General features: G+C 49.9%; 1 protein-coding gene across 3 annotated transcripts in view; it reads left to right on the top strand.

The window, feature by feature from the left end:
• The first annotated feature begins 249 nt into the window (after positions 1-249).
• The window catches only part of LOC122374811 (transmembrane protein 184B-like), a 42,864-nt gene continuing 22,212 nt past the window's right edge, over positions 250-20,901 (top strand). The window contains exons 1-4 of one of the 3 annotated variants that reach the window (XM_043353795.1): positions 250-400; positions 819-903; positions 1,085-1,372; positions 13,440-13,530. In XM_043353795.1, the coding sequence (XP_043209730.1) occupies positions 822-903; positions 1,085-1,372; positions 13,440-13,530 (461 nt within the window). In that variant the 5' untranslated portion in view covers positions 250-400; positions 819-821. The remainder of the gene's footprint in view (positions 401-818; positions 904-1,084; positions 1,373-13,439; positions 13,531-20,901) is intronic. The other 2 variants (XM_043353796.1, XM_043353797.1) reach the window with 2 other exon arrangements.

Raw genomic sequence — 20,901 nt, 5'->3', positions numbered from 1 at the left:
AAATTTTAGTTTGATTTATCATTTTTTTTGACAATTCCATGAATACAAACGAACATAGTGATGGAACATTTGTTATTTTATTTTCCTTATCCCACCTAGATTGCTTATTTTCTTATATCAACTTGAACAGAATATCATTTAATATTTCTCTTAATGATCCTTACCCATGTTGATTTGAAGAAAAGGCGAAAAATCGCTTATCCCAAAATTATATAGTGATGGTGCGCCAACAACAATTGTTATTGTTGCGCGCAGTTTACGTCTCCATCTGGTGCGAAATAGTTGTGTTGCGTTGTGTTGCGTTGGATGTGTTGGAGTGGGGTCAGGGGTGCGTTTGTGTCTGTGCGGTCGGTGAACTATCGTGTGTGGCTTTGAATAAAATGTATAGGTTTGGAAGGAGGTAAGGAGTTTGTTTTTCATGTGTTCTATGCTCCAGCTGTTCTATTCAGCGGTTTAATTGCATTTGTGGACAATCCACTCCCAAGTCCCAATCATTGTTTAAGTGTAATGCCAATAACAGTTTATTTTCATGTTATCTCATTTTTATACCACATCACCTAGAAACCGTGTGATTTCATGCAAATTTCATGCCAGCCTGCCCGTCTGCTTGAGGGCATTTCACAATTTTGATTTCCATGTGGTTTCGGCTATCTGTCAGTCATTACCACGTCACCTACCTACCCACCTTTGTAAATCAAATTTTTGATGATGCAGCATGGTATGTTCAAGCCCAGCTCATGCTCATTGTGGTGTCTTGATCTAGGAAGGATGTCGTTCATCAGCATTGTTGCTGACAAATGGAATTGTTTATGTTGCAGATAATGAACAACACCACAACAACAGCTGCCCCCGCTGTTACGGCAGTGACTGCGGCTGCTGCCAATACCTCAGAGTTGCCTGATGGTAAGTCTTTCACCAATCAGCTCTGTGTAGCAATCATGTAGCATTGTAGCAAAATCATGTCACTTTTGTAAAATTCATTGATCTGGTTTTGTTGTCTGGCAAGTTTTTATTTTGCACAGAATTATAGTGCCGAACAAACTGCAGTGCTGTGTCTCACAGTGTCCCCTCTCTCTCCGCCCAGGCACCGTCACACCTCTCGTGCCGCTGCCCGGTGAGGAGGGCTACATCTTCCTGGAGACTGTCTCAGCGCAGGCCATCGCCGGCGCGTTCGTGTGGGCGGCCCTCCTCATCACAGTCCACCAGATCTACCAGCACCTGCGGTTCTACACCAACCCGGCGGAGCAGCGGTGGATAGTGCGGATCCTGTTCATCGTGCCCATCTATGCCTTCGACTCGTGGCTCAGTCTGCTGTTCTTCAATAAGAATAATTACTATATCTACTTCAACACAGTGCGGGACTGCTATGAAGGTAAGGAGGGAATGGAGATGGGAACGGGTGAGGTGGTGGGCCCTGGTTGGATGCATTTTGCCCTTACTGGGTGTGTCATGAGGCATTATCCTTCAAGTTTTGTTTTATCGAGGCTCATTTTATAATTTTTATCAAATTAAGCGTTCTTTAACATTTGACTTTTTATATTCCCCTCGAAGAACGGCTAGGTTTCTTGACGTTTTTTTTTTTACACTGGGCGTTGTACTGATGCAACTTGGTTGCATTTCACTCAGTGGAGTTCAGTAACTTCGTGAAATTGGTGACCTCATAACATTTTCTGCCATTTTGGTCTTCATTCAATTTAATGCCCCGTGGACTGGCATTCAGTAGAGAATAGTTGCGAACTTCAACCTTCGGTAACTGCGGGTGAAATGAAGCCAGATTCGATATTGTGATTTGTAGGCTCTAATAATTGCTCGAAAGCCGTGAAAATATAGCGCTACTGATGCCTACACCCTTCATTCAAATTAAATTGACAGCCTATTAAGCTTTCCCGAATACCCATTTAGCGAGTGTAAACCCACTGTAGTTGAGTCAGGCAGTGTTCCATTTCTGCCTCATCAGCTCTGGGTCAGGCAGGCGGGTGGCCCTGATCAGATTGACAAAAACCAGACCTCTGCTGTGGAATTCTGTTAGTGACGCGGCCTGGCACGCGTCAAATAGAGGCGGGTGTGTATCGGGCCGCTGATGCTAGTCATGTGATGTTTTGAAGGTACGGACTTACTGAGGGAATATGAGAGGTAACTACTGGACTGGAAGTTATTGGTGGATGAACCAGTGAGAGAATATTGGGGAGCGTCAGGTATTGGGGGTGGGAATGGAAAGGGGAATGAAGGAATGAGAATGAAGCAATTGGAATTGGAATGCAATTGCAATTGGAATGAAGTACGGTTATGATGCTGTCGGTAGGTGGATAAGCTGTTACGATTTAAACGTCTTGTGAAAGCTAGGTACCCGATGTAGGCATTTTCGCGAGGTGTTGCGTTAACCCGCGAGTTGCTGGGGGGGGGGGGCGTTAAACGCCCCCACTTTTTTCGCCGGGCCATAGCATAAAAACGGCGCGCCGCAGGCGCGCCAAATTTTGGGTACCTGTAGGGAATTGATTGAAGGTTATTGTGACAAAGTTTCAAAAAAATCGGTCGGAAAATTTTTGAGATATCGAGGTTTTAGTGACGTCATGATTTCTGAGTTTTCGACCAAAAACGGCATATGTTCAAAAAATCATATAAAATCACAGAATAGACATACAGACATGCCGTAAACGCCATTAGACTGCCAATACCATGAACAATCAAATGGCAATCTTCGATTTTTGATTATCGTTCCGCATTTTCCAAAATCTGGAACTGAATCTTGGCAATTTCTCGTGACTTCTTCACGACCATGATACATGCATTTCTTAAATTGAACTTTTTGAGCCAAACACGTACACATATGATAAAATGAATGTCACCAACGTGTTCTACGCCCCAAATTACCCATAAAACATGTGTCACAGGCTGCGAATATCAGTTTCGATTTTCGGGGATATGTGCTTACCCGGTTGACCTGACCTTGACCCTGACCTATGCTTGACTGACCCCTACATGGAGCTGACACTCTTGTAGGTCTTATATGATGGATTGTGCACCGTTTTGACAGAGTTTATGACAAGAGGCGCCCATTGCGAAGTCCTGAAGTCCATGCTACTGAAAGCCCGATTTCAGGTGTTTGACCTGACCTTGACCTGACCTGTGATCTCAAAATTCAATTTTAAAGTACTCATCTGAAGCGTCTCGTCGCGTTCTTTCGTTTGCCGCCTCGTGCGTTTCGCTGCGCCTATCGGTTCTCGAGTTATCGGCTGGGGGCGTTTAACGCCCCCCCCCCCCCAGCAAACGGTGGGTGGCGGAATACCCCAGCAACTGCCGGGTTAAGCACTCTCCGATCGTCGTCGAAACCCCCGAGTTCTCGTGCAGCGCAATCTAAATACAGCGTCCTAACTAATTTTCAAAATTAAAGGCAAATTGTTCGTGACAAATTAATTTCCGCGTCACTTCAGAGCTCTTCCGCCGGCATGTTGAAGTCAAGCCGCTTCATCTCACTAGCAATTAAACCGCACGTGTACTCGGCTCGAGTAAGGCAGCTTAGAGTTTAATTAGCTACAATGGAAATTACGACAGGCATGCTACCGTTTTGGTCCCGGCTCAGGGGGGGGGGGGGGGGGAGCTTCATGTCGCGTGTTTCCGGTGAAAGTCAGTGACCGTGACAATGCCTTTTCGTGACCCGTCACGTCACGTGACCTTGAGCGTTGCTGTGCGACCGTAGGTACTTTTAGCTCTTAAAGGTAGATATGAAGGCTGGGAGACTGATGTAGTCGTCAGAGGATAAAATTTGCGGGGTTAGGGGAGCCTGTATGCACTTTACAGACGCAGACGAACCAGTCGGCAGGGAAGACAGAGAAGTGTGCCGTTGCTGGTGTTGACTGCCGTATTGGCTGGTGGCCGACGGCATTGAGGGGGAGGGGGGGGGGGGCGGCTGGACCCTCAAATCGATACGGCGGCGGTCGGCGCTAGTCAGCTGTTACTCTTTCCACCGGCTCCTTCTTTCTGTCCTTAGCTGCGGTATGGTTCTCTTACCATTTTAATCTCTTTTTACATGCAACACTCTAAGAAGTCAGCTTTCGTTTTTATTCACTTTTGTATGGAGCATTCAGCTCTCTTTTGCTTTCTTCCATTCTTCCTGTATCCATCGACTCCGTGCCTTTCGCGACCCATGATGGCATTCACTCAACTTCATGTCTCCTTACCACACCATGCAAGCTTTCCCGCCGCCGCCGCCGCTGCCGCCGCCACCCCGGCTAACGTGTGAGCCGGTGACTTGGAGCGTTGGCCCGCGGTATCGTTGTGTTGGGTGCCACGCTGCGGTCTGTATCAACTTCCTGTTGGTTCACCGGCTGCGGCGGCGGCGGCTGAGGTCTTTGTTGTGCGAACTGCGAAGTGGGGCACCGGAGTGGGAGGGTAGGGCGTAGGTGGTAGAATTGCGTCTGAAATTTCATGGCTAGAGATAGAGCCAAGTATGCTTTTTTAGCTTCGTGACCAACATCCTTTTACTCATATGGCCGATTTTGTCCGAAAATTCTGAACATTTATGCATCGATATTATTTGTGCAGTATTTATTCTAAGTTACTGTTTGTCTAGCTTGTCCAGCGACGCTATGGAAAGAACTATTACCTACTCTGAAAATTTGCAGTAAGCTCACGGACCACTCCAAAGCAGCGACCTTTTCTGGCTTTTATTCGATTATCGCCACTCGTCTCTGTGATAGCGACGTGGCTCTCTCGGTCACCAGTCGCTATGGCGGAAACTGCGCCAATCATGGTCTGATTGACCTTCGACCTCTAGTTATCGTCCGGTCAGTGACGTCACAACCTTGTGACATCTGGTCCTTTTCGCCGCACCGCGCCGGCGTGGCTTGGCATAATGAAAAAAGGTAGGAGAAGCCTGTCATGGGCCGCGGGGCCGCGCGTTCTCCGGGGAAATCTGCCGCAGATGCTGGCTGCGACTGAGCTGGATAGATCGGGGGCTATTTTTGCACGTGCCGAGTGCACGCGCACGGTGCTGGCATGGTGCCAAAAACAAGCGGGCGTTACGGAAATGTGTGGCGAAGGGAAAACTGGCGTTATATTGCAGCTATGCAGCTTATCAAAGGTGTATAGGGTTTAGAGTAAGGAAGGTTCTTGGTCGCCTGTTCCTCCTGGCTTACTTTCTATGTCTGCGCCATTGGCCATTCTGCGCAGTGGGCTATAACTGATATCAGGCTCTGTGCCATTTTACCTATCACGAGAACGGGCGCAGGGTGTGAGCCTAACCCGCGCCACACGGCGTGGATAACCATGGCTACGAGCGCTGCACAGCTCGTGGAGTCGCCTCCAGGGGGCTACCGTGGGAAAAACCTTGGACGGTTCACCGCCCCGCGCCGTGATGTGACGTGCCATGCCGTGAGGTGTCGTGATTTGTCGTGGTTACCGTGAATGGCCGTGAGTTGATGATCTTGGTTTCATGATCCGTGACTCGAAGGCGTCGTGAATGGCAAGCGATGCATCCTCTTCACATAACGCCTTACTTTGCATGACGACTTTGCTGGCTCCGATTTGCCGTGACTCATTTCTCTCCAAGTTGTAGAACTCGGTGTTCTCCTGAGCCCTGCGGCATTGGTATGGCCCAGCGTCGCTTTGTGTCTCCTACAGGAATAGTGTCCGGGCCGTGTGATGCAATATTCACGGTGCCGAGAGTATTTTCCTCGTTCGCCGGGAGCTCGGAGGAATGCTGCGGTCAAACTGGTTTGGTTCGCCGAGTCTGGGGCGGAATGACCGGCTGCTGCGTTGGCGTTTGGAGACCGACAGCGCTGCACGCTGGACATAACCGGACTGGGGAAATTCCCGAACCCTGCTGGATGTTTAGTTTGGTGGTGCTGGATGGGTCGCACTTTATGTTCATAGCGAGGCCTTTTCACTGTTTGTGCACAGGATTGCTGTCAGATACGTTTGCCATATAATGACGATTTTTCTATTCATCTTGTTATATTCCTCTAATAAACAGAGATGGGCGTTCCATTCACATGTCTTTGTTCCTTCTCAAGATCTGCTAGGCTGGGTTTTCTATTTTCTTTTTTATTGCACCTGTTTTTTTATTTTCTTTGTTCACGCAATTACCTGATGGCTGCATTTCCTTTCCATCAATCTATTTCCTCTTCTTTACCTCTCCGTTACCTCCCTTACTCCCTCCCACCTCTCACATCCTCGCACCACCTTGACTGACCGTCTGTGCCGGTCCCCCGGGGGTCCATTCCAGTGAGCTCCCAGCTCCGTCTGGCTAGACCATCAGCTTCCCTCCCCCTACCCCCACCTCCCACGGGACTGGGACGCGCCCCCCCCCCCCCTCTGGGACCGTCGTGGCCGGCGGGGCGATCGACCGTCCCCGACGGCCGCGGCGTCTCTGTACGACGCTAATGAAACGCTGCTCTGCTCTGCTCTGACGCCGCTGGGAGGTCGGTGGTGGGCAACCGGATCAGACCGGATAGGTGTCGGGGCTGGGGCAGAGGGAAGGTAGAACGGTGGGCAGAAGGTAGAGGGATAGACAAGGGTACATGACTGGACTGAAGGTAGAAGGTATCTGAACTGTACATGATTGCTGTACTGAGCATAGAAGGGTAGACAAAGGCTGACTGCTCCACTGAACGTGGATGCGCAGACAGAAGACAAATTGCCCGGCTGAATATAGTGAGGCAAAGAGAAGGTAGGTTGATAAGCTGAAGGTGTGATGCTAGTTGGCGGGTAGACGATCGTAGAAATCATGAAGTTTCACCGGCGACTAGAAAGGATAGTAGAAGGTTAGATGCAGATGTATGGAGCTGTTAGCTGCCTGGTGAAATTGATTTCCTGGCGACATTTCAGTGGCCAAATGTTATCCTGTGAGCTGGACGACTGAGTGGCTAAATTCATGGAAGACGTGCGCTCGATGCCTATTGGAGAGAAATGACCCAGAAAGATACCCTTATGTTGTCAGGATCTTAGCTGAGGCTCGTCTGGTAAACGCTATCGGTAGCTTGCTGCAATTTGTCGGCTTACGTACGCTACTTATGTGCTATGGACCTTAAACGCTGCCTGCCAGTTCGTGATATATGAATGTCGTTCGTGAACGACTGTTCGTGACTCGTGACTCGTCGATCGGTCGTTATGAAATCCACTGTAGGGCTCCACCCCGCACCCGGCGAGACCTTGAGTTCGCTGTTACAAAGCGCTGCAGCGGCCCACATCTTGCAGCTCAGTGTTTAGCCGTCTCAGGGGGAAAGAGATTGAAGGAAATATCTCTCTCCTTTTGTCTGACGAATGACATAAAACTCTGATATCCCTCTCCATGGTTCTAACTTGGTATCTGGTGAGCGACTTGAACTGAGAGCATTGGCCAATGGTGGCGCAACGGTAACCTCTTTGTCGGGCCTCGGCCTTTGGGTCGGAGCAGGTCGGACGGCCCAGTCATCCAACCAGGCGGGAGCGAGGCACCGCGTGGGCGGCGTGACGTCATCATGACGAAATCATGACGTAAGCGGGGGTGTGGCGGCGTCAACGGGTCATGGCGCTGTATTGGAGGGATGGTTGGGTGTTTTGCAGGCGGGCAGTTAGAGCAGGGCAATGGTGGGATGGGTGGTGCTGTTTGAAGAATCAAGGCTGCTGTTAACCAAGGACACTCATCAGATACATGATGCTGAGTACAGAAAGGGTTTTGCTCTAGTCAGCTTTGAGCATGTTCCCTATCCCATTTGTAATGTGACACTTGCAACAAATGGATAACCCAGTTTGTTTCGACGTTTGATCTCGGGGAGTAGGGGATATGGAGTTCAATATTGAACAGCTTGTGATTCTTTTATCTGCTCGAGTGTTCCTCGGAGCGCTTTGGCCTCAGCACAATATCTCGTTGGATACACAATATCTGCTCAGCAGCCACGACTTTGGGGAAAACACCCGGCTGTTTCGCAGTTGTTTTGCTGTAAAATTTGTGGCCTTGCGTCTGGTCTGCGGGAAATTCAACGTCGAACTTGCAGCTTACATAATGTCATCACTATCTCTTCAGGCCCTGGAGAGGATGGAAACTGCATAGTAACTACCTTATATGCTTTATTTAATTATGCATTATGACAAGAGTTCGATTCGTTGTAAGCTCTCGTTTTTTCTCTGTTAAACGGATGCTGACCGGACAAGTTGGAACAGCTAACATTAGCCTCACTTGTCGGGCTGGTGCGCCTTGATCGAGGCCGTAGCGTGGTCTGCAGATACCGGGGTCTGATCGGACAGTCATGTGAGGCACGCAGCCTTGCCATAGACGAGACACAGGCCATCCGGTCTAGCCGGTGGGTCATGCGGGTTTGTTTGTACTAGACTGAGTTGAGTCATGTGAGCTGACGGGCGAGTAGGGACTATACGCTCTTTTCGTGCTTATCATTGACGTTTTTATTTCCACGCTATAGCCTCACCCACATAGCTCCGAGCCTCTGTAGATAGTACTGAGTTCTGAAAGCACATGCTCCTGAAATAACACTGCAGCATTTCCAGGGACACTACCTCGATTCCCGACCATAACTCCTTGTAAACGTACTTGTGTGGGCGACAACTCGAATTGACCGGAGTGTGTTGGAGGTCGATCTGTCCCCCCTTCCTGCCCCCCCCCCACACTTTCCGTCGAAACTGCCTGCCAAAAACCACAGCGGGCCTCGTATCGTTCACCGGAAAACCGGTGACATCCCTCGGAAGCGCAGTTCAGTCGTTGGGGACATCCCTCCCCGTGGTGTCCAGCAGGCCGGTATCACAGTTGGGTGGGTGGCGTTCACCTCAGTTTGCCGGGAATAAGGATGATAACGATTTGCGAGATAGTCTAGAATAGTAACTGTTTAGTTACTGAATGTTTTGGCCCTAATAGTGAAAAGTTTGGGTGGAAAGCAACGCCAAATCGTCATGGATAAAATCATTCGTGTAGCCTAGCTACAGTGTTCCTATGTTGCACCGCCCACCGCGCCATTTGGGCCATGGAAACGAAATACACATGGGCAGACAGGTCCTGAACGTAAGATCGAAGGCTTCCGATTCAGCATTACTTCCCTGTTATTTGCTTACTTTTATTTGCCAACCTCGCGTTCCGGATAGCTGACCTCGCCGCCCTTTTCCCACCCTGTTGTTCTATTTACGTGATCTATATAGTTACGTGCCTAACACGCTGCACATGATCACTACACGTGCTAGTTACGCGTATGTGCCGCTGCCGGTCGATCCAAACGCTACTAGACCTGTGCCGCTCCCACGCGAGGTGGCGGCGCGGCGGCGGCAGTGGCGGCGCGTGCGTGACGGAAAGCGGCGCACGTCGACTGCCCTCGTCCGGTGTGTGAGGGATTCGTGCGTGCTTCTTTCTGTCGGTCAATTAAACTGGGCTGAGAAACCCCAGCTGCAAAGACGAGAACTCGATAATACTTACAGTAAATTACTAGAGCAGAGTTGTAGATGAGCCCTGGCTGGGTTTGTTTCCGTTAAAAGACCGTTCCACAAAATGTTTTCATGACTGGTCTCCTTACCAGACAGGTGCAGAAAAATTGAGAGTCTGAGGCTGGGACGGAAGATTGACTTTTGTGAGGTTTGTTGGGTTGAAACGGTATCCAAGAGATATCAAAATATGGGAGCCGTGGGCTGGCGCCTTGATTCGGGCGTCTGACGCCCAGCCTGTCTGTGTCTTTGTCAGCTCACTCAGCCACAGCTGTATCTGAGCTTTGCCTGGCACCTCCTTTACGCTGAGTGTCTGAGTGACGTCTGGACTGAGCTTTGTCTCACGCCCGGCGTATGGTTTACTACCCGGAGCTGTGAGTCTGTAGCCCGCTGGGCAGCCGCAGCTGACAGCAGCTCTGTCTGCGGCACCAGCTCTGTCTCTGTCTCAGCAGCTCTGTCTGCAGCATCAGCTCTCTGACAGCTGCCTAGGAGCCCTACCGGCCGCCGGATTCGTCCGGATCCGGAGCCGGAGCCGTCCGACGCCAGAGCTGCCTGCCGATGGCCGGCTCTCTGTATCGATCGCGCTACCCGGCGGCGGCGTCACCTGGACAGGGGGCCAGTGTCCACACGGACCCACCAGTGTCCACGGACCCACCAGTGTCCACGGAGAAGTGTCCATTGTCCACGGACCAATGTCCACAGACCAATGTTCACTGTGTACGGAATTACCAGTGCCCAGTGTCCACGGAGACCACAATGTCCAAAGACGAGTGTCCACCGTCCACGGACCATTATCCATTGTCCATTGTCCACGGGCCAGCGTCCAGTATCCACGGACTCGTCTTCACGAACCCACCTGCACTGTATCCACGGACCCCTGAACCCCAGGTCACCTCGCGGGGAGGGTGATTTCAATGGTCGCCGCTGCGTTTCTGATAGGTGATAGGGCGATTAAGTTGGCGCGATGGAATCGTAGTGTTCATTAATTAAATGGGTGATATTTTTGGAGTAAACGGTGATGAATTGGGTGGTATTAGCGGCACTAAAGTTGTTGGGTTTAGGTGTTTCGGAGATAATCCAGTTGTTGTGCTAATTACAGAGGCTAAAACTATGGCCTGGTTGATTCAAACCATCGATTTGTTCTGGAATTTCATTTCTCAGTGGCATTAGCCACACCATCAAAGGCCGCTAGACAGCGTGACACTCAACTATTATGTGTTTTATTTCCTTTTCTACAAGATGTGAAACTATTTCCTATCTCCGCCATCCGATTCTTTCTCTTTGCCTTTCCTGCCTTTGCATTCCTTTCCTTCTCTTATCCGCCGCAGCTCTGGGCTGTTACTGCAGCACTGAACGCCCGCTGCGAGCCGTTTTCGAGCCGTTTCTCCCAGTCATCCTGTTGTTTCGTGAGCTCCCTGCTGTGTGGCGTGAAGGAGATTGACTTCAGTGACTGGGCGGTTCTACTGGTGCCAGCCGAGGGGAGGCAGACGTGGGCTACACGAAGGTGTTGGTATGGCTGAATCAGGGCAAGGTTACTGGCGCTGGGTTGAGTGGGTTCCATGAAGTGATAGGTTGAAGGAATCTCATGGAGAATGCTATTACGGACATCCGAGGGAAGCGGATGTAAATCTGAGGGGAACATACTCAGTTTTTGAGAAATTCTCAGCTCGGAAGTGTTCTATTTTTAGAGTTCCCGTGCTTTGTCTAGTCTAGCCGCATATGACAGACTTATGACAGTCGCATATGACAGTCGCTGACCCGGCTCCGTGTGTGGGAGTGGCTGGCCACTGACCGGGCCACGGTCACCAGAACAGTGGGGAAAGTGAGGGGGAGGGGCAGGGGAGGGGGGGGGGGGGGTTAATCGGTCACCGCCCCGACAGCCGTGGGATGGACCGGTTCTGGTGACCGGTAGAGTTGGGGGTGGGGGTGGGGGGGTGGTCGGTACGAGACTGAGGGATTAGGTTTGTGAGACTTGCAACACTATCGGAAATATCGATAGAATAATTCGATGTCGGTACCTAATAGACATGGAGCAATTATGAGTAAGTAGTTGAACATTTCTAAGGTACAGACAACTTATAATAAATCAATACAAGGGGCTAGAATTTATTAAATCCGTTACTTGTAGCCAATTCACCTTCGACAGTTCAGCAACGCATCTCTGTATTTCACACACTGACGTCTGACTACGTGTGCTGTCTGAAGGCTATCAAATATTGCGCCGAATGACTTATCAGCCCGCGATCTCGCAATAGTCACCTATCTCTCTCCACAGCGCTGTCTTGAGCAGACGCGGACCCGAGGTACGGTTTTTGCCACTTGTACGGCTGCGTCTAGCTGTTGCAGTTCGCCTTGACCTTCATCATCACATCGACCTTGGTGGAGTTGTTTGCCAAGCTGCAGGCGTTACGCGTTAGTTCCTGCATTATTATGAGTGAGAGTGAACAGAATAGTAACCTTACTAACGGCCCTTATGCAGCTATAGACCTTTGTTATGGTGCTAATGTAATATGTGCTACCTACTGAATACTAGAGACTGAACTGTTTCCGTTTTCGTTTCCTGTTGTCGGTTCCATTTCCCCCTTTTATTAGGTTTATTTCCATTTACAGGCTACAAGGCCGCTCCTATTTTATACGTTATCCACTCCCAGGCGCCTCGCAGCCTCTTCAGCTCACGGTGTGGGGTCCGCCGCACGTGATGGCCCAGTGTCACAATGGGCCTCTGTTCTTCGAATGACCTGTTTCACCTGCCCTGCCCTCCCAGTCATGGGATCGGTATAGGTGTATTTATGTGTGTCTTAAGGTACCATTGACACAGTTGAATGGTACCTTTGACACACAGCGCATTTGTCGTGTGTGCAGTACACAATTAAGCCAAGTAAGTTTTGAACCTGGCGCACATTCATCGTAATGCTTGTCCATTTTGTACGAAAAACGTCCTGGATAGTGGATCCCCTATTATTCTGTCGCCCATTGTTGAAGACCCATTATGTGGTGCGTCCGTGTTAGTTCCCCGCCCTACCTGCTTTCCTTCATATTCGCCATTGCAAATGCGACTAGCCGTTCGCCTTTAAAAGATAACCACCAGTGACGTCACTAACGACTAATGACGTCACTGGCGAATATGACCGGCTCGCATACCTGCGTGACTGGCGGCTGTCCTGAGCTTTGATTGGTGGAAATGGCACTGATAGGCCGCGTCAATAAGGTCTATGTGCCCACGGTCCCATGACCGTGGCGTTTTAGCGAGATATCGCCCGGCGGGCAGGGCTGTAAGGTGATAACGCGTATCTCGTGTCAACTTGATAGTGGAGGTTAGGAACTATCGGAATTGGCTGAAATGGTGAAAAAGGAAGGAATATATTGTGAACAGAAAGTGGCATACGGACGGGACTGTTCAATTTATCGAATAAATCGTCGCATTCTTCAAACATCAATGTCTAGCCATGCTCATCGCCAGAGCACTACGCAATTTATCTTCAATTTCGGATTAGTTTTAGACAGAACTCCTTTTACGGTTTTGTATATCCCTGATCCGCTTTTAACCTTTGACTATCCGTCTCTCTCGCCGTCTTTTGCTCCCTGACCGGCCTCAGTCCAGCTCTGCAGTCTGCAGGCGTCTGATGATTCTGGCATTGGTTGGAGCTCAGAGCGAGGCCAGTTTTCCTGTCGGGGCGCGGGTGGACTGGGCTGGGCTGGACCCGGATACAAGGGGGGGGGGGGAGGCTACGGTTGTAAGGTCGATGTTATGTAAACCGGTCAGATCGCGTGAGGAGTGGATTTCATGTAAATAACGTCAGGTGGCGGGTTCGCGGGATGTGATTCACATTGTCATTCCTTTTGGATTGACATGGGTTATGGATGTGGATTTCAGACGTATTGTATCGTAATGAAACGCTGGAACTTGTGCTATTGGTGTAAGCTGATAGCTGCTTTCAATATGAAAAGGACATGCTCGGGTATAGACGGTCCCACTCTGTGTAAACCTTTCGCTTGACCCTTGCAACACCACCCTGACTCTGTGTCTCTATCTGTTGCAGCGTTCGTCATCTACAACTTCCTTTCGCTCTGCTACGAGTACCTGGGCGGCGAGGGCAACATCATGTCCGAGATCCGCGGCAAGCCCATCAAGTGAGTGAACGCCTTCGCGCCTCTTCGACCTCTTCAGCAGGTCACTGTCCTTCCCAATTGGAGAGCTTATTGTTTTGAGAAATTGGTGAACTTTGTAGGTCGTATGGTACTTCCAGGTGGAAAAATACTGTATTTGCTTGAGAAAAAACCCATTCATTCACGTGAAATTTGCTGCCTCGCTACAACATCTTAGATTTAGACAGTGCTACCAAATCCCATTCACAATCACGTCCCTTTGTAAGAGCGAGCCTTAGCGACACCGGCTGTGGTGCGTTCGTGACGCCATTGAGACGCAGAGTGGCGCAACAGCTGTTCGACTCGGTCCCGACATTCTGTACTGACAGAGGCATGCCACCGACTCTGGGCGCTGTGGGTTCGACCTTTCTCCCTCCTCTGTGGGGCCGACAGCCAGCTGATTATAGGGACCCGAGCTGTAGGGTGCAGGTCTGACCTTTGAAGTGAAGCTGTGGCCGTGATAGATGGGGGTAGGACGGAAGGGGTGAAGGGGATAGAATATCGATGGAGGGGAGGGATAAGGATTAAGGATGAGAATGACGCGAATTTTATCTTTCTAGGACGCAAGTCCGTGAAAATGCATTAGAAGCAGGATAGCGGATGGTGATGGATCTTAGGATGTTCTCCTAAGATCTCCTAAGATCCGGGACTCCAGGATATTTTTGGATTTTGCAGCTAATTCTTCTGAAGACATTGCTCGAATTAAGATTATTCGTCAATTTTGAGACCAATTCGCCGCTTTACACAAAGCTTGAAAGCTATTACCGCAAACTATAACGACTGCTTCGCACTGCAGCAGCCGCGGTAAGGGTCGCAGCGGCTGCGATTTTGGCTGGCGAGACCTTCGGTGGTAGCAGCGGCAGCGCGAGCGACTGGCCCGGACGGGCTGGGGGCGGGGGCGGCGGTGGCGGTCGCATGTGTAGCCGTGCAGCGAACCGTTACCCCGGGCCCGGCTTTTGACCTTTGCGGTATAGCCGCGGGGCAGAGGATGGGACCGAACGGTGGCTGGCTGACGGCGGCACGGAGAGTGGTGGGCTTTGTAGAAGAAACGGTAGAGTGAACAGATAAACGGTAGAGTGAAGCCCCGGTCGGCGAGTCGATAAGGGTCATTTCACGCTTCTGTGTGGCTGACTTTGGTCCATCGTGACACTGAGCTGTGTGATTGCGCCTTATTTTCGGCTGTGGGAGACGCATATTAATGTTTGGAAATATTGCTTCGCTAAATATTGTTCTTTTGGCGTTCAGCTTTCACTGGGACTCAAAAATACATGTTCATGTTTTCAAGAATGTCCGGGACAGCCCGTTGAAGAAAAGATTATTAAGTTTATACAAAAACGCAATTTTAAAAAAGGCCATCGATCGATTTTGATAAAAATTACATTTTTGGATTCAGCTCACCGTCAGCTTTCGAATGGTATATACCGTTTCTTTTGAGCCTGAGATGACCTTCCGACGAACCGTGGTATAAGAGACGGTAGAGTGGGCTTAGGAGCGGTAAGAATGGCTAGAATGAGCTCAAGAGCGTTTAGATTAGCTTAATTTTCAGAGTGAAAATGGCGAGCGAGTAAACTGACGTTTTAGTGATAAGAGAGGGTGTTTGAAGAGCAATAAAAGGTAGAAAAGGGGATAAAATGAACAGAAAAGACGCTCATTGAAAGAGAAGATTTGTCAAAGTGAGCAGACGCTGGTTAACTGAGCTGTAGAAACTGTGTAGGAGACACGTAGGTAAAGACACAGAAACAATTAACAGCATTGCAGTGATGACGCCAGCACTGAATTGCTGACAGCGGAAGGGCAGCGTGCTAGACGAGGTCAGAGTGGCGGTCCGTTTTCACTGTGACGTAACGGACCGTGACGCGGGCCATGACCTCCAGTGACCGGCGTTGCGTCACCCCTGGCCCTCTGCCAACCTGTGACTGATGGGGAGGGGTCGGGGAGGCGGGCCCCGGCGGGAAGGGAAGTGGTGATTTGTTGGTCTGGAGGTGTTGACGTAACTAAGCGTGTCGTTGATCAACCTGCCTACCCTCAACAAGTCAGAGGTTTAATGTCAGCGAGCCTGCCCAGGTTGAATATTGTAATGAGTACTTGAGGGCGCGTGAAATACCACTTCCTGTGTTGAAACGGAAAGTGTTTTATGATTGGGTAACCCCCTGCTCAGCGATAAAGATAATCTTGAGGCACGAGTTTTATCAGTCAGTTACGTAACCCGAAACGTGATTGCAGTAACAGTATCGCCCAGTGCGTCTACATTCTACAAGCACTCGCGCATCTAGAGTGGTTTTCACCTTGCTGTTGCCTTGGATGCATGCCAATGTCTACTCCGTTTGCTAAGTCGCGGTGCCCTGGATTGCATCATTTTCATGCACCTGTCCGTATTCAAATGGGCTTGTGTGCTGCATGTTGAATGCCGTCTGAGTCAGAGGAAGTAGACGTCTGGTGACGGCTGCTGGGGCTGGTACTCATCTCATTATCACCCTATTACTCGGTGGCGTGGTGACGTAGGGATTGTCTCTGATGACGTCATATACACATGGATCACGCCATTTGAATGGGCAGTGTGGACTCTTGCAGTGTGGACTGAATGACCTTGAGAAGTTAAGAAGTTAAGTTATCAGCCTTATGTATATGTTTTGTGTTTGCCGTAAGCGCAGCATAGTGCATTTAGAATTGAGGACAGTTTTCTAAACTTCATTGAGACTTTGCTGTTTGATTTTCCGTTCGGTGAAGAGTTGAAGACATTCCAGCAACTTCTTCAAAAAGAACCTTTGAGCTTGAAGTCTTCTTTTTACACTGCTTAATAGCCACGGCCGTGTAAATAGGATCGGTATGCTGCTTTGAGAGCAAGTTGTGTCTAAAAGTTGGCCGGGTCTCGTGCCAAGGCGGGATCCGGGATCGGCGCATCCCGTAGAGAGTAGGTCAATACGGCTCGCTCGGCAGTTGATCTAGGACGACAGCTGCCTTTGGACAGGGCGGGGTGTTGAATTGCTGTAACAGAGACATCAAAGGTCTGCATGGTGTGATGTGTCTTGATTTACTGTGAAGTTGACGATAAGAGTTACTCTTTGTAGAATTGCCTTGTTGAAGGGTAGAGCGTTTTTCGTTATGTTCGTTCTGAGTGGACTTTTATGCTTATTTCATGGCAGTAAGCAAATTTTTGCCATTTCGGGGCAGTAGCAGGTAATGGTAACAGACGCCAATTCTTGTCTTATTTTTGTGCCGCACGTTTACATGCCGTACGGCATCATGTTGCCTTGCTGTACGACAAATCGTGTCATTGTTCGTTTTCGTTACCAGTAAGTTTACGTTATTACTGTGCCTTATCACACCTTACCACTACCATGCCTTACCGTACTTTAGGCGCGGTTCATGCCGTGCTAAGTCAGCCATCTCGATGTTTGTTTTGCTACGTCACAAAACTGCGCTGCTCCATTGGCATGCCGCTTTACTGAGCCTCTGAGGTTGGTTTGTCGAGCGGTTCGCCTGCAAGCTGTGGTGAGGTCCAGGGCTGTGACGAAGACGGCCCTTCATCGCATTTAGTTAAGGGAATTATTCGTCCCATGTAGTTGAGGGAATTGACGATCTCTTGACAGGTCTCGTACGTCTTACAATTTGTCTTCAATGCGCTCTATTGCGTTAGCGTAGTTAGGAGATGTCAGTTGTGTTCATTCAAGCGCTAGCTTAACAGTGCAGCCGAATGAATGCTCTTTCAATGCAGTGGCATCTTGGTCATCCATCCCCCGTTGGATGTGTAGCTATAAATACCCAGACGCATCTCAGGCTACCTCGGATCAGGATTAATAACGTATTATTTGGTTCTGGGAACTCTGTGCTAAAGTTGGCCACCTTTACTGAACTAATGACTTACCTAGGGGGACGGCACCCCTAGCTAAGACACCCACGGTGTTCTATAACACATTGCCCGCTCTACTGACATCTAACGATGCTACGTTCGGTCTCTGAATGCAGGTCATTGGCTCAATGGTGAGGTAGATGTGGTCTGGTATTGAACGTTCCTCTTACGGCATAGCTGTGGCGGATCCTCAGCTATCCAACATTAATGAGAGGTCCTGTTCCGGCTTTCCAAGTAGGAGACCATTGTACTGGAGATGTGATCTCGATGAATTCGAAAAACAATCACGGGGAGTTAAACGGTTCAATGTTTACGTGTTTGGTGTGTATGCTTGAAACGATTGATGGTTTGGTTCGATGAGGCTTGTCTAGTGCCCTGTGCCTTTGATTATAAGACAATTTGTGATGACACTAAGAAATTGTATACCTACGCCAAACTGTTGCCCTCTGAGAGATACCAATAGTCCACGTGCAGTGACTTATAAACTTCAAACTAGTTCAATCAGTGCGCAGAAGGCGAATATTTCCAATCCACTGCAGCCGGTATGTGACACCACTGCGTTTTGACGGCCCACTTCACCAAAATTAAAGTCAGCCCCGGGTCGTTCGAGCTCCTGAGAATAGCTCTAACCGGCGGTGTCAGCAGGGGCGAGGCCCTGACTCACTACTGTGGAAATATAACCCTTAGTGCCGTCATCACTAACGCTAAGTGGTAACGATCTGCATAAGTTTGCAGAGTGCTTTAGGAAATTCATCATGCTGGGAGTAAAACACATTTAATATCACTTTTGTGCTATTGAGTGCCTGAACCTTGCATCTTGCCATTACGGCGCATGACTGAAGGAGCCCCAATAAATTAGCGAAGCATTAGAGGTGGCAAAAGATGAAAATTTTGGGAACCAGACTCGAACCAGACCCGGCTGGACATTTCAGGCACCAGTCGGACCCGGTCTGGAATGGGAACCAGTTGGACCCGTTCCCCAAAAGTCAATTAATCTATACTACTATTTGAACAGGATCCATCTGTCTGTCTGTCCGCCACGCCGTGTAGTGGGTTCAATTTAGCCGGCCTACAGGGCAGACGGTATGTCGTAGGGGGTTGAAATTTGCACACCTTATAGGTGACAGAGCGGGTCAGTGCCTTTTCTAGGTTTCGGCTCGCTGGGGTGCACGGTTTGCGCGTGGGGCGCGCCGGAAAAGCGCAAATGAAATTTTGATCGGTTCGTATATCTTCATTGAGAGCCGGGGTCGACAAACTTTGTGGACTAAATGCATGCCGATCGGCGGCGAGTGCCTCGCATTGGCGGATCGGCAAGTTATTACGGAGCGAGCGAAGCGAGCGGAGTCTTTCCTTAGGTTAACGGAAATTTCTGAGTATGAGCGGCCGGCCGGCCGGCCGGCCGTGGGGACGCTCTTCAAAAGCTAATATCTTAGGAACGGGACATCCGATTGACAAGCGGTCTTCTTTACTGAATGTCACTTGGACGTAAAAGTTCTGTGGTGTGATGGCCACCATGCGTTCTTGCCAATTACCGCACGTGGCGCGTGGTAAAGTTGGACATTTTTTAAGAACCCCCAAAATTGCAACCTCAATAACGGCACAACGGCTGGGCCGATTGAATTGAAACTCGGTACACAGTTAGGTCTCCATCAGATAATTCATCTGCATGTGTTAAGGTTGGGGTGCTGCTGCACGTGCGCACGTGCAGGGGTCGTTTCCAGATCTCGAGAACGGCTGGACCGATGGCGCTCAAATTTGGTACACGGTTAGGGACCAGTTAGTAGGGTGTCGTGCACAAGTCAGTTGGGACCCATTTTGCACGTGCGCACGTGCAGGGTGCCGCTTCCAGATCTCGAGAACGGCTGGGCCGATTGTGCTCAAATTTGGCACATCGCTAGAGACCGGTTAGTAGGGTGCCGTGCACAAGTCAGTTGGAGGTACCCCCTCGAAATTTCGCACGTGCAAGGCCCACCCTCTCGCTCGCTCCGTTAGTCGCCCCATAAGGCGTTATACTGGTTAATTTGAATGAAAAGTAGCGAGAGAACGTGTTGATTTTCGTTCAATGGAAACAGTTTGTGATACGAGTATACAAATGCACCGCGTTTGCCGCAATGCGTCACATTGGTCACAGGGCGTCATTTTTGCCGCAAATCGCACAGTTTTGTCAAATATGGTCCGATATGGGTGCAATTTGGTGTCAAGATGCATGCTCAAACAACAGGTACAGATGCGCCGCATTTGCCGCAATGCGCCACATTTGCCGCAAAGCGCCATTTCCAACAAAATCGAGTAAGGGCAATGGAATGGCACGAATTATTCTGTGACCTGACATGACCCAGCGGTGTTGGTAGGGGTAGGGGTAGGGGTAGGGGTAGTGGTAGGGGTAGTGTAGTGGTAGGGGTAGGGGTAGTGGTAGGAGTAGTAGTAGGGGTAGGGGTAGTGGTAGGGGTAGTAGTAGGGGTAGTGGTAGGGGTAGTGGTAGGGGTAGTGGTAGGGGTAGGAGTATGGGTAGTAGTAGTGGTAGGGGTAGTGGTAGGGGTAGTGGTAGGGGTAGTGGTAGGGGTAGTGGTAGGGGACAGGGGTAGGGGTAGGGGTAGTGGTAGGGTAGGGGTAGTGGTAGGGGTAGTGGTGGAGACAAAAGCAGAACAGTGGCCCGGGCTGATCCCAGCGGACGAGAGGTGACCTATGTGACCTGGCCTGACCCAAAGTGACCGGGGCTGACCCCTTTGACCCGTCTTTACCCCGTATCACCCAAATTTCATCCACCAACGCCCTCAGAACAGTTCTTTTTTAAATTCTCTTCACATTTCCGTCCATATCTATGCTTCTAGACGACACATCGACATGAATCAAACACCATTCGAAAGCAAATTGGCTGGTGCCGCAATTTTTCCTACCACGCAGCAAAGCAAGTGGCGCAGCCGCTTGTCTATCTTACTATTTGAACAGGATCCATCTGTCTGTCTGTTTGTCCGCCACGCCGTGTAGTGGGTTCAATTTAGCCGGCCTACAGGGCAGACGGTATATCGTAGGGGGTTGAAATTTGCACACCTTATAGGTGACAGAACGGGTCAGTGCCTTTTCTAGGTTTCGGCTCGCTGGGGTGCACGGTTCGCGCGTGGGGCGCGCCGGAAGAACGCCAATGAAATTTTGATCGGTTCGTAGATCTTCATTGAGAGTCGGGGTCGACAAACTTTGTGAGCTAAATGCATGCCGATCGGCGACGGGTGCCTCGCATTGGCGGATGGGCAAGTTTTAATTTGAATAAATAGTGGCGAGAAAATGTGTTAATTGTCGCTAAATGGGTACAGTTTGTGATGGAATTTACAACTCCACCGCGTTTGCCGCAAGGCGCCACATTTGTCCCAAGGCTCCATCTTCGTCGCAGTTCGCACAGTTTTGTCAAATACGGTCCGATATGGGTACAATTTGGTGCAAGGATGCATGCTCAATCGCCGGGTGAAAATGCGCCGCGTTTGTCGCAATGCGCCACATATGCCACAAAG

Source organism: Amphibalanus amphitrite, unplaced genomic scaffold, assembly GCF_019059575.1.
Source record: "Amphibalanus amphitrite isolate SeventyFive unplaced genomic scaffold, NRLGWU_Aamphi_draft 001717F_arrow, whole genome shotgun sequence".
NCBI lineage: Eukaryota > Metazoa > Arthropoda > Thecostraca > Balanomorpha > Balanidae > Amphibalanus > Amphibalanus amphitrite.
Note: the sequence above shows the minus strand (reverse complement) of the source record. Positions and strands in the feature narration are given on the sequence as shown.